General features: G+C 57.4%; 5 protein-coding genes across 5 annotated transcripts; 3 read left to right on the plus strand and 2 right to left on the minus strand.

The window, feature by feature from the left end:
* Positions 1-19: 19 nt before the first annotated feature.
* On the minus strand, positions 20-3136 carry BDY17DRAFT_311549 (uncharacterized protein; the record flags this gene model as incomplete). Its single annotated transcript, XM_033735545.1, has 1 exon — positions 20-3136. The coding sequence occupies one exon, from the start codon at positions 3134-3136 to the stop codon at positions 20-22; it is 3117 nt and encodes a 1038-aa protein (XP_033588496.1).
* A 947-nt stretch (positions 3137-4083) lies between these two features.
* On the minus strand, positions 4084-5151 carry BDY17DRAFT_253381 (thioesterase-like superfamily-domain-containing protein; the record flags this gene model as incomplete). The annotated part of the gene is made up of 4 exons (XM_033731332.1): positions 4084-4407; positions 4470-4536; positions 4601-4704; positions 4795-5151. The coding sequence occupies 4 exons, from the start codon at positions 5149-5151 to the stop codon at positions 4084-4086; spliced, it is 852 nt and encodes a 283-aa protein (XP_033588497.1).
* Positions 5152-5412: 261 nt separating this feature from the next.
* Positions 5413-5860, plus strand: BDY17DRAFT_325434 (uncharacterized protein; the record flags this gene model as incomplete). The annotated part of the gene is made up of 4 exons (XM_033737359.1): positions 5413-5465; positions 5546-5670; positions 5734-5746; positions 5806-5860. The coding sequence occupies 4 exons, from the start codon at positions 5413-5415 to the stop codon at positions 5858-5860; spliced, it is 246 nt and encodes an 81-aa protein (XP_033588498.1).
* Positions 5861-7019: 1159 nt separating this feature from the next.
* On the plus strand, positions 7020-8414 carry BDY17DRAFT_299950 (uncharacterized protein). The gene is made up of 3 exons (XM_033733984.1): positions 7020-7196; positions 7252-7655; positions 7705-8414. The coding sequence occupies exons 2-3, from the start codon at positions 7261-7263 to the stop codon at positions 8276-8278; spliced, it is 969 nt and encodes a 322-aa protein (XP_033588499.1). The 5' UTR covers positions 7020-7196; positions 7252-7260; the 3' UTR covers positions 8279-8414.
* An 806-nt stretch (positions 8415-9220) lies between these two features.
* Positions 9221-11379, plus strand: BDY17DRAFT_252643 (Endonuclease/exonuclease/phosphatase; the record flags this gene model as incomplete). The annotated part of the gene is made up of 2 exons (XM_033731272.1): positions 9221-10106; positions 10166-11379. 2 exons carry the CDS (start codon positions 9221-9223, stop codon positions 11377-11379), a joined length of 2100 nt encoding a protein of 699 aa, XP_033588500.1.
* Between the last annotated feature and the right edge of the window lie 543 nt (positions 11380-11922).

Below are 11922 nucleotides of genomic sequence, written 5' to 3' on the forward strand. Positions count from 1 at the left end.
GCACAACCACCAAGGCACCTCATGGCGCCCCACTACTGTTCTCAACATGCCACATCCCCATCTTCTCCTTTCCCTTGCCCGGCGGTCCAATAGGCTTGACAGCAAAAGGCGGCCGCGCATCCGACGGACGAGGACTATTCGAGCCGGCACTGCCACTCGCCACCGACGCTGAACCCGAGCGATCCGCGCCCAGGACAGCATGTGTATTTTCCACGGCGGCGGCGGTGGGAGGCGAGCTGTAGTGCGGCGCGCGGATGTGCGGCTGTTGATGCGGCTGATGCTGCTGCTGGTGTAGGTGCTCCGGGGCAAAGGCGTACTCGTCGCCGTTGTCCGTGAAGCCGGAGTACTGGCTAAGCATTGAGGAGCTGCGGCCACGAGCGGCGGCGCCGGCTTGCTGGTGGGTGTTGTTGATGGAGAAGGAGGGGTGCGCGGAGTGGTGAGGAGTCTGGTATGAGTGCGCAGGAGGGTGAGGGCCGAATTGGTTGGCGGGGAAGCCATTGAGTTGATGTGGACTGGAGATCGAGCCGTTGCGAGCAGTGTGAGGGAAGGCGTTGTCGGGTGTGGGAGGCGAGGAGTAGCCGGTGGCATACGCCGCGTTTTGCGAGGAAGTCGGCCAGCTTTGCAGAGAGGCAATCTCCTGATAGGCGTCCTGCGCTTTCTGCTGCACGCTTGCCAACTCCATTTCAAACGTGGCGATATGGTGCCGGAATTGGCTCTCTTCGTCTTCGCGGCGCTGCACGGTCTGCGCTCGCTCCACCTCCCGTCTCTGCTTCGCGCTCGAGTCGGCTTGTTGCTTCGACACCAGGGCATCGAATTCCTGCGTGCGCTGGGTGAGACGAGCAGCGACCCTCTCGAGCTTCGACTCGGTCTGGCTGATCTCGGACTTGAGCGCGCTGGTCTCACGATCGGCCTCGTTGCGAGCCCGATCGAAGGCTTTGCTGGCGGCGTCTTTCGCATCCAACGCAGCTTGCCATTTCCTCCGCTTGCCCTCCGACTCAGTAATCGTATCCTCCGGAATGACTCCCAAAGCCTCGATCTGTTGCTTAATCTCAGCAGCGGCCTCTTCAGCCTGGTTCTTGTGCTGGGTAATCTGCATCAACCTCCGTTCCTGCTTGTCATCCGTCCCGCCGGAGCTTTCGAGCTTGCTTCGAAGCGTGTGAATTTCCCGCTTGATATCGGAATGCATTGCACGTTGGTCTTTCTTATTCTTTCGCGTGCGATTGCGGGTTTCGTTGAGCTTCGCTTCGGCTTGCTGGATCGATTGCTTGAGGGTGGTGGTCGGCGAAGATGGCCGGAAGGCTTGGTGTGGTGCTTGTGAAGATGCTGTTGCGGCTTGCTCATCGGTGGGTGCGGCTTGGGTGATCATGCTGGCGCAGCAGAGGACTTGATGTGTCGCTGCGCTGACAATCTCACAGCAATAGCTACTCAAGGGCGCCAGGCCGAAGATCTCGCCATCATACCGGTCATCATCGGCCGCAAACGCATCATTGACCGTGTTTGACGAGATTCGGACGGATCTCCACGCTGCACCGTTGACTCGGATGTAGAATGGCTTCGATTTGTCAATGCCCGCGGCTTGACTGCTTGCATCCTCCGCCTCTTGCCCCGTCCACTGGGTAGTGGTGCGGGGAACCTCAACGCTGAAGAGAATTTCGGTGTCGCGGACTTCGCAGACCCAGATTCGGCCTGTGGTCTGAGTGGAGTGACTGGGAATGGTGCCGGAATCCGACTGCATCCTCGCAGCTTCGCGTGCGTCATCAAAAGCATCCCGGTGCTCCATTTCCTTGACAAAGGTAACTTTTGTGCTGGCGATGGCGGCCCAGAGCGGTTGCTGGCTCCTAACCTGATTGGCTTGCTTGCGTTTCTTCTTGGTCGCCGACTCGCGAATCTTGCCGTCGCGATGAGTAGACAGCGACTTGTTCTGAGTCGCATCGAGAGTCTGCGCAGTGTTGTGGTACGGAGCGGCTTCTGCACCGACGCTTCCGCTGCGAGTGTTCGATTCGGAGCCGACGACGGCCTCGGCATCGGACTTGGTAATGGCCGGAACGCCTGCGCTCTGCTGGTTGGCCTGGACGAGAATGCGACGAACGCAGGTGGTGACGCCTTGTGAAACAATGTGAATGCCAAGGATGGTGTGAACGATGGTGTGGAACCATCCTCTATCGACGGACGGTGGGGAGGTGATGTTTGAAACAAACAGCGGAACGTCAAATTGCATGTCGAGGGCTGCTTTGTGCAGGACGGATCGAAGGTAGTCCAGGGCGGTAAGATGGATTGCTTTATACCGCAGCACGTGCACGGCACAGACAATGGCGGTGCAGGTGGCAATGCTGTACGTCGGCCCGCCGGTGCCGGCAGCAGCGCCGCTGAGGGAGATGGCGATGACAGCTTGCGACAGGTCGAGGAAGATGTTTTGGATCGGCTTCCACACGGGCAGCCAGCATACCCAGAAGATCAAGTCGACGATCAGGATGGTGGCCATGGCGGGATAGCCGAAGTTGGAGGAGTTGAACATCTCCTTGATGTTGGGCAGGGTGGCGATCGAGATGCTGGCGGTGGGAGGGACGAAGGTGAGGGAAGCGAAGAGGGTCTGAATGACGAGGACCAGGGTGGGGGGCAGAGACAGCAGGAGGATGAGGAGGGCGATGGCGTCGCGTAGTGGATAGTAAGGCAGTAGTGTCGAGACGGCGGGAGGGGTCACTGCAGTAGTGCTGGAGTACGTGTCCCTTCGCACTTCTGGAGCAGTCGCCTCGGCGGGCGTGGCAGCATGTGCTGGCTCGGATTGTACGTCACCCATATCGACACCGGAACCCGCATCATCGGGCGGCGGATCTGCAGCCACACTTTCTCTTTCCGTGTCCTCCGGGGTTGTCGCATGGTCCGGCGTGAAGTCGCCGGGGTCGGAGGAGTCGGGGGTGAGGGCGGGGTGAGCGGAAGATTGTTGAGCTAGAGCAGTCGCGGGGAGGAGAGTAGTGGACGGTGGAAGGGTGGAGGCGATCTTGCCATTTGCGTGTGCCGCGACGGGCTGCCCATTCGAGGCGGACTTGACCACTCGCTTGCCCGGCTGCGCGAGGCCGGTTTCGTGGCGCTTGTCGTGCTGGTTCGGTGCGTTCTTCAACTTGCCCTTGGGAGGCATGAACCGCCAGGCGCGGTTTCAACCCTTCTGGCTCGCCGTTGTCACCCAGACGAGCCAGCAGGGAGGCAGGTGTGGGGGAGCGGAAGAGGGATGATGGTTTAGTGATGCGGCGGAGGCGGCGAGGTACGTATGCTGCAGTCGGGGGGTGTGAGAGAGGTAGAATAGCAGCGGCCAGTTCTTTTCCAAGCGTGAGTGTGACTAACGTGCGAGGTAGGCTCGTCTCGGCAGCTACCGGTAGAGTTTGATTAGAGTTTTGCGATTGGAACACCCAAACATTCCCTCTCATGACGATCGCTTCCCACTGCTCGTGTTCCCTTCAGCTGCATCCATGCGGCATGTCTGTTTGCACTCTCGTACCACATCAGCTTCTGATCGTGTTGGGCAGCAAGACAAGTCAGCCCGTCAGCCCATCAGTCGGCGACCGAAGCATGATCCCCCCGATCTGACTGGAATTGATTGCTTCACACCCTCCCGCGCCCAAATCGGCCTGGCGGTGCTTACGTGTTTGTCGATCATTAAAGCGCCCGCACATGCAGCCGAAGAAGCAAGTCGTACATCATTTACCCTTTCCACCCGGACAAGCATCCGTCTTGGGTCTACCTTTCCCACCCCGGCCAACCACTGCAAAGGTACCTTGAGGTATGGTGCACCCTTCCATATGCTACGACTCCTCACTGGCGTCGGGTTGATTGCTGCGGGGCCCGCCAAAACCAACCCCGTCCTCATTGCTCTAATCGCTTGGCTGGTCTTACTACCTGGCCACTCGGAGCCTGCAGACTCCACTTTTCTCACCGGTCATCACCATGGCCTCTTTCATCATCACCGGGCAAGTATGATCGATTAGTCCTTGGCTCCTCCCAGGCTATGGACAGCATAGTATGCGTCGTCTCAGTGGCTACCAGGCAAATACCGTTCACTACCGCGCCTGCTCATCCTCCCGGCCGCATCTATCGAGAGCCTCCTCTATCCCATGATTCCCGTTCCAGCTTCCGCACACGATCGAGTAGACCGTGTACTCGTTCACTATTCGTCCGCCTCGCTTCTTCCTGCAGCCGCCAGGTTTCTTGTAGCACCGCAAGCATCAACGGCGGCAGCGTGGTCTTCTTCCCCTTCGAGTAATCGTACAACACGCAATCCTCCACCACCCGTGCGGCCGGCCGCTGGTGTAGTTCAGAAACAATCACCGCGTCGAAGTGAAACGCCTCCATTGTTTCCGTCGGCTCATTCCCCAGTTTGTGATAGACCGATATCCGATCGGGGTATTTCATCGGCTGTGGATCCAAAGTCAACAGATGTGCAACGGGCCAAACCGGGGTGAACACGAACGACATACGAATTTGAAGTCAGTCGTGATTTTCCGCAAAATCAAGCCCGTCTTGGTCGGCCTCATCAACCCATACCTGCGATGAGTGCGAGTCAACAATGCTGAACCGGTCACGCTGCAGCGCCCATGTGTATGCTCACCAATCTTTCGCATTCGCCGGATCGATAAACTTGCCATACTTCTGCGCCCATTCGATCCGTCCGCTCTCTGCATATCGATTGTACTGCACGTTGTTGACGTGTCCCTTTGCCTCTGTCTTAGCCCAACCTGCTCCGCCTTCAACACACATCTCCTCCGCTGAGGAACGTCTGTTGCCCCAGGTCGATCAACGTACCATCGAGTCTTCTTCACCCCACACGACTCTTTGTCTGTACAAGCCCCGCCTCGTCGGCCCCGTGAGATAGCCCTCGCTCCCCAGCAACAGCTCTCGCCAATCCCGCGCTACCTCTTGCAATATCTCCCCCGCTTCCTTGACTTGCTCCGGCTGTACGCCGTGCATCAGGCACGTGCCTACTCGCAGCCTCACATCCGACAACCATCGCGGGTTCAAGGAGGGTTGGACGGGTTCGGGAGTCGATGTTGCTTCAGTCGATCGGTGTCGTCTCTGCGGAAAGGTCCAACATATCGGCAGGCTGTACGATGGCCGCTTGAAAGAGAGCAGGGAGCTGCGCGCATGGATGGTCGGGCGCATTCTGCCTCGAAAATGCCAGCTATAGTACCACGGAGTTCGCACGGACTATCATCGTCAGTAGTTCCGCGACTACCTACATTCAATGTTGGTCATGGGAAGAATCTCCGGCGCGGTAGCGTGCCATTGACATCCGAGGTCGGCGGCAGCACCCGTCTCCGCAATGCTCTCGATAAATCATGACGATACCCAAAACCTCGAAACACCATCAACCAATTCATCCGCAGAAGCAACAAATCGAAACTAAACCCGCAGGCAAAGATCATGGCCGCTTCGAACCCCCTTCGATACGAAGTCTTCCGAATCTACAAAGGCACGTGACGAAGCGGACATCGCTCCTCTTGCCACAGATCCCATTCACTGACGTGATCCATGTAGAGCTCCTCTATCTCGGAAGAGAGTACCCACTCGGCTATGACTACTTCAAGAACGGCCTAAGGAAAGCGTTCCGCGCCAAATCTGGACTGCAGGACCGACAAGAGATCCAAAAGGGGATTGAGCAGGCCGAGTATGTGAAGAAAGGTGCGTCGTGTTCTCATCTGTGGCATTGATATTGGGCATCGAGCTAACGGATAACTCGTGTAGAAGTTGAAGCTCTGTGAGTACTGGCCTCGATGCTCGAGTTGTTTCTTCCGTTCGTGTTCTAATGCCACGCAGGTACTATCTCAAACGCTACCGAGCACTTAAACAACGCTATGATACCCCTCGATGACGATTTCGTCGTGAATCATGAAGCGAGCCAGCTCGCCGCCGTGAAGCTCCCTTCACACTTTCTTCGTTGCCCACCAGGCGCCAACACTCACTGCTGGAGGGAGTCTTGTTGGGGTCCATGAGCCGGCTCATCATCAACGACCACCAAGCGGCCCACTCTTCAGCCTTCTTGCCACCTGCCTCCTTTTAGCAAGGGCTCGAGGCTCTCGATGGACATCGAAAACATGGCACATCAGTAGCGTGCGCAGACTCTGCCGCTGGATTCCGCGCGGATCGATGGGCAGCGGGTACGGGAATTGGAGTTGTTGGCTTACATATCGAGGCTCATGCCGCATCTCGTACGGCCTGACCCAGGAACGCATCCGCATTGGACGGGTCCGAGATGGCCGTGGTGGGCGGCACATCTCCCGCACTATTGGCACGCGAGTGGTAAGCCTTCACGGCCTTGGGGTTGATGAATGGCGGCGGCAGCATGGTACTCGCGGCCGCGTCTGGTTGGCCACTGGTATCTGTACCTTATAGCTTCGCAGGCCGGTTGGACATATGTAATAAGACCGATCCGCGCTTGGTCAGCATGGGTTCCAATCGCGCCGTGTCAGAGGACTCAGTGAGGTCATGTAACGATGGAGACGCGACCTCCGCGATATTCGACATTTTGTTGCAGAATAATGTGTATCTTCGTGAGGAATGCGAAAACCTGTGGGCTTGGCGGAACATCAGGGCCGATACTGAGGTGATGACGATCGCACTGTTGTTTCCTACTCCGCACTCTTGGTATGATGGCTGATGCATCCATTGGGAAGGATAAGCTATATCGATTGGGACACTATTGGTTACGGGTAAGTGATACCAATTTATGACAACATACCACACGACTTCCACGGTACAGTACAGCCGGACATCCAGCAAGGCTGTGGGTCCCGCTACTTGGTGTGAGCCTAGCCCGGCTTCACGACTGCTTTAATCCCCTCTTCCAAGGCTGCCATTTTCGATGAGGACGAAGAAAGCTTACCCACCTCTGCAATCTCGTGAAGTCCGAAGCATTGGCCGCAACACAATAGGCCCTGCGTACCACTTCACATTATCGATAGTACGCCCCAAACATGCGAAGTGTCCACCACCAAAGGATCATGGGGCCTAGATTGTCCATTCTGGCCATGAAGAGAGCAGCATTTAAAGAGGCTCGTACCCGCGTTCATCTTCAAAATGCACCCACGGTTCTCTTCCTTCCTGACATCCCTACGCACAACCACGCAGGCGTCTCATCGTACATTACTCCACAATGGGTAGGCCCTATCCAGTCGGCGACTATACATGCTTTGCTGACAGCCTGTATAGTGAGTGGAGGAGTCGAACGATGAAGCATGATGCCGTATCCTCACCACGTTGCAGGGTGTATTCATGTCCGTCCTTGAGTGTGCCGCGGGCTGGGTCGCCGTTGGCTGCCTGTACGTAGCATGGATCCTCATCCGCGATGATAATGGATTGGGCACTGGGATCGGGCAGCAGCCGAGGATAGCCATCCGCAGCAAGGAGTCCAAGACGTACGACAAGGCCCTGGAGGGTCAGAAATTCAGCATGCTGGCCTGGGACCACAAAGCTGGCCAGGCGACGGCGTGCTGGGACAGCGATCCCTCGGTGTGCGGCAACTTGACTGACTTCTATCCGCAATGCCAAGGCATACTCGACAACGAAGTGGTTTTCGACAACGAGGGCAATCAGTTTCCGTTCGATTACTGGACTCCAAATGGGACGTTGTCAATCCCGCTGCCGGGTAGAAAAAAAGTTATCGATGCGTGAGTGATGCCGTCTGTCAGCGATTCAACAACTAACACAAAGGCGCAGGGAATGGATCATTGAGATCTCCGAGTCCACCTGGCCGCAATGGGATTGTCGGGGGATGCTGAAGCCCAACGAGCGCCCAAAAGATCTCAAGTGGCTGACAAAGGAGCAACAAGACGAATTCGTGAAGGATGCTGGTCTGGCTCGCAGGACCCTCGTGCATCCTTTGCTCGAAGAGCATTTCGCGACCCTAACTTCGGCGAAGTCTTTGGAGGCACAGGCTTGCTTCGCCACGAAAGGTGCCTCGCTCATTATGGAGCACATGGACGTCGATGCGCTGTCGCAAGCTGAAACTCTACACCAGGCCATGACGATGATGCTGACCAAGGGAAGTGAGCGTCTGCCGCTTTGGAAGCGCCTGACATCGGCCGGGCAGATGTCAGCAGCAGTGGCGGTGCACTCCACCCTCGATGCCCTGGTCAAGGCCGCCGAAGGAAAAGGTGAAGACCCAAAACGCATGGAGACACTTGGTATCGGGGCCATTGTGCAGAGCGTGCGTGTACGCATGGAGGCTGGCGAGGCCAGAGCGCAAGACGCAGAGGCGATGGCACAAGTCTTCACGAGGATATTCGGGTGAGGCGAGCATTGTGGACTGTAGTTGGAATGGAGACGATATGGATGGACGTGCTACGGTCTGGTGAACTTGGTGGCTTAGTTCTAGGCTCTTTGGCGTAGATAGTTGGATTCAGAATGTATGTCTTGGTCGATACCTGGTAGTGAAGTGACACGGCACCTCCCATTCACGCTCCATTCCCAATCAGGCAAAGCGCGTCGCTTACGGGAGTCGAGACGTCACGTGAAACGCGGGAGCGGGAGTCGGAAGGTGGCCCGAAGAAAGCCCAGCAGCGACAGCAAGTTCATGCACCGCCCAAACGACACCTTCTCCAGCAACACCTCGCCCATCCCTTTCCAACGATCTCTCGATTGCATCTCAGGCTAGTCTTAACAATCACTGCTGTCGCCAGCCCTCCGCCGCCCATTGACCCGCCCTCGTCCCCCTCGCTGTCCCACCTCGCATCCCACCCAGCCCTCCACCTGGCCAGTCGTCGTTTGGTCCACCGTCACTTCCACCCCCGCCGAGAGTTGGGAGAGCTCTGCAGCCGTGGCACGGAACTGCAATCTGGCGCAAAGAGTCCACAGTCGTTCATGCAGAGTGTAAGGGTGGCCGATGTACGGACGAAGAAGGTTGCGACGGCCAGAACCACCACCTCCCTAAGACTCCCTCGCCAATCCCTTATCCAGCAGCAACACCCCGACCAACCACTGCCGTCCAGCATCCCCTCGGCCGTAGGCACACCCCCTGCGCCGGCTGGTGATGGCCGATGGTTTCAACCGGTTCAATCCCGGCGGCCAGTTCTACTTCCCCAACCAGCACACCAGCCATCCGCGCGGCCTGCAGCAACAACACCGCAACGGCTCGCCCATCGGCAATAGCCGCGCCTTATTCCAGCAAAACGCCGATACCCCTTCCCCGAATCGATCGCCCGGCACGAACTCGCCGGCGCACAACCCCTACGGCATGTACAGCCACAACAACCATCGGCAGAGCCATGGCCTGCTAAATGGCGCTTCCAACCACCAAAACTATCAGATGAACATGCACAAGGGCTTCCAAGGACAAAGCCATGGCCACCAGTCACACCACGTGAATAATCAGCACCAAGATCATGGTACAATTGGTGGGCAGGGCGGATTCGGCAACCACCAACACACAGTGTCCACGAGCACGCTTTCCAACACCACTCCACACTTTACCCCTGCTCATCTCCAGAATGGCACTCCAGACCACGTCAAACCGCCGAACGAGCACTACGCCGAGCACCTTCGAGAGTACGCCAAGCTGAAGATGGCTGGTGACAAACCCCACTACTACGCCCGAACCACGCCTCACGTTAGCCGATTGCCGGGTACCACGCTCTCTTCGGGGAGTACGAGAATGACAGATGCTGATGAGCATGGTGCGGCTCGAGCGCGGAGCGGCGAAGTCGAAGAGTCGGAGAGCAATCAGATATGGGATGCGATGGATCTGGGAGGACACGGGTTGAAGAGCATGGGCGCGTCACTCTTCCGGCACTACTCTCATCTCCGAAGGATGTTTTTCAACCACAACCGGCTCAGCATCCTGACCCCGCAGATCAGCACCATGCGCGCCCTGACATGGCTCGACCTTTCCATGAACCAGCTTACCGAGCTTCCGCCCGAGATCGGCATGCTGACGCACCTGAAGCGGTTGTATCTTTTCGACAATGGGCTGGATCGCTTGCCGTATGAAGTCGGTTTCCTGTATCAATTGGAGATTCTGGGCTTGGAGGGCAACCCGATGCGAGATGGACAAGATCAGATGGCTCGATTGGTGGAGCACGGGACTCAAGAGCTCGTCCGGTCTCTGCGAGAAGAGGCACCACGTAAGTCGAAGCCCGTTGGCTACTGCATTGCAGCGTGTGACATACTGACATGGAAATAGCTCCCCCTCCACCGGAACCGCGTCCCTGGCACGACCTCATCAGCGAGAGCGATGCGCCGGCAAAAGACCGATTCACCGTCGCCAGCTGGAACACTCTCTGCGATCGCGCCGCAACCCAGTCAGCGTATGGCTACGCGGCCAGCGACTGGCTTTCGTGGCAGAAGCGAAAGTACATGATCCTGGACGAGTTGAAGGACCGAAATGCGGACATCCTGACGCTGCAAGAAGTCGACGGCGAGAACTATAACGACTTTCTCGCCCCGAATCTTGCGCATCACGACTACAAGGGTGTGTACCAGGCCAAGGGTCGTGCGCGGACAATGAGTGAGCGAGAGTCGAGGAACGTTGACGGCTGCGCGACATTCTGGAAGCACAGCAAGTACATGCTCTTGCAGAAGTACGCCATCAACTACTCGCAAGAGGCCATCACTCGCACCGACATGAAAGGCGAGCACGACGTCTACAACCGCGTCATGCCCCGAGACCACCTGGCCCTCATCACGTTCCTGGAGAATCGGCAGACTGGATCGCGAATCATCATCGTCAACACGCATCTTACTTGGGAGCCGTGGTTCACCGATGTCAAGCTCATCCAAGTCGCCATTCTCATGGACACGCTGGCCAAGAAAGTCGAAGAGTACTCGCGCTGGCCGCCCAGTAAAGACAAGGACAAAGAGCCCTTCCGCTTCAGCAGCGAAGACAACCACGACGGACCCGACGGCGCCCCAGCCGCCAAACCCGACCCCCCAGCACCATCCATGTCCTACGAGTCCGGCACGCAAATTCCCCTCCTCGTCTGCGGCGACTTCAACTCCACCCACGACTCCGGCGTGTACGATCTCATCACCAACGGCACCCTCTCCAACACGCACCCGGACCTCGGCGCGCAGAAATACGGCGACTTCACGCGGCACGGCATGGAGCACCCCTTCTCGATGAAGTCCTGCTACCAGGACCTCGGCGAGCTGCCCTTCACCAACTACACGCCCGACTTCCGCGAGGTCATCGACTGGGTCTTCTTTTCCACCAACTCGCTGCAGGTGACGGGCTTGCTGGGCCGCTTCGATCCGAACTACATGACGCGCGTCCCCGGCTTTCCCGACTTCCACTTCCCCAGTGACCATTTGCTGTTGATGGCGGAGTATCACGTCAAGGAGCGCAAGGAGCGCAAAGCACCGGTAGAAGCGGACTTCGGGCCTTCGTCGAAGCGTTGAGTGTGCATCGAGCACAGGCGTACGGGAGGACGCGGATCTTGTACAGATGACGGTGGGAAGGAGATGGGAGGAAGGGGGCGTTTTTGTTTTTGAGATAATGCTTGCAAAGTCGCGCGCGGGCGGGGTGTTTGTTCTATCGCGTGTGCCCCTTTGTTCTGTGCCTTTTCCATCTTGGAAAGAAACCGACTTTGAGGCAAGCAAGGAGGCAAGCAGGCAAGCAAGCAAAGCTTTTTGTGTGTATTCAGAGGCGGGCAAGGGCGTTCTTGTTTTTCGTTTGGGCGTTTTTCAAAGGAAGGCGGAAAGGGAGGGCGGAGGTAGGAGCGAGCATCTTCTGATGGTTCGGGGGCGGGGAGGCGAGGGAGAATAGGTAGGGAACAAGAGGTGTTTTGTTTCGTGCAGCGCCTTTGACCTTGGGTCGTTGCGTTTTTTTCCGATACATGTACTTTGGGCGCTTCATGAATGATGCTGGGTTCCTTCCCTTTTCACTGTTTGTGCTTTTTGTGATAGGTGGGTGGGTGGGCAGCGTAGTAGGTAGTTCAGGTA

The sequence above is a fragment of the Neohortaea acidophila genome (genome assembly GCF_010093505.1).
Source record: "Neohortaea acidophila strain CBS 113389 unplaced genomic scaffold BDY17scaffold_7, whole genome shotgun sequence".
NCBI classification, from domain to species: domain Eukaryota; kingdom Fungi; phylum Ascomycota; class Dothideomycetes; order Mycosphaerellales; family Teratosphaeriaceae; genus Neohortaea; species Neohortaea acidophila.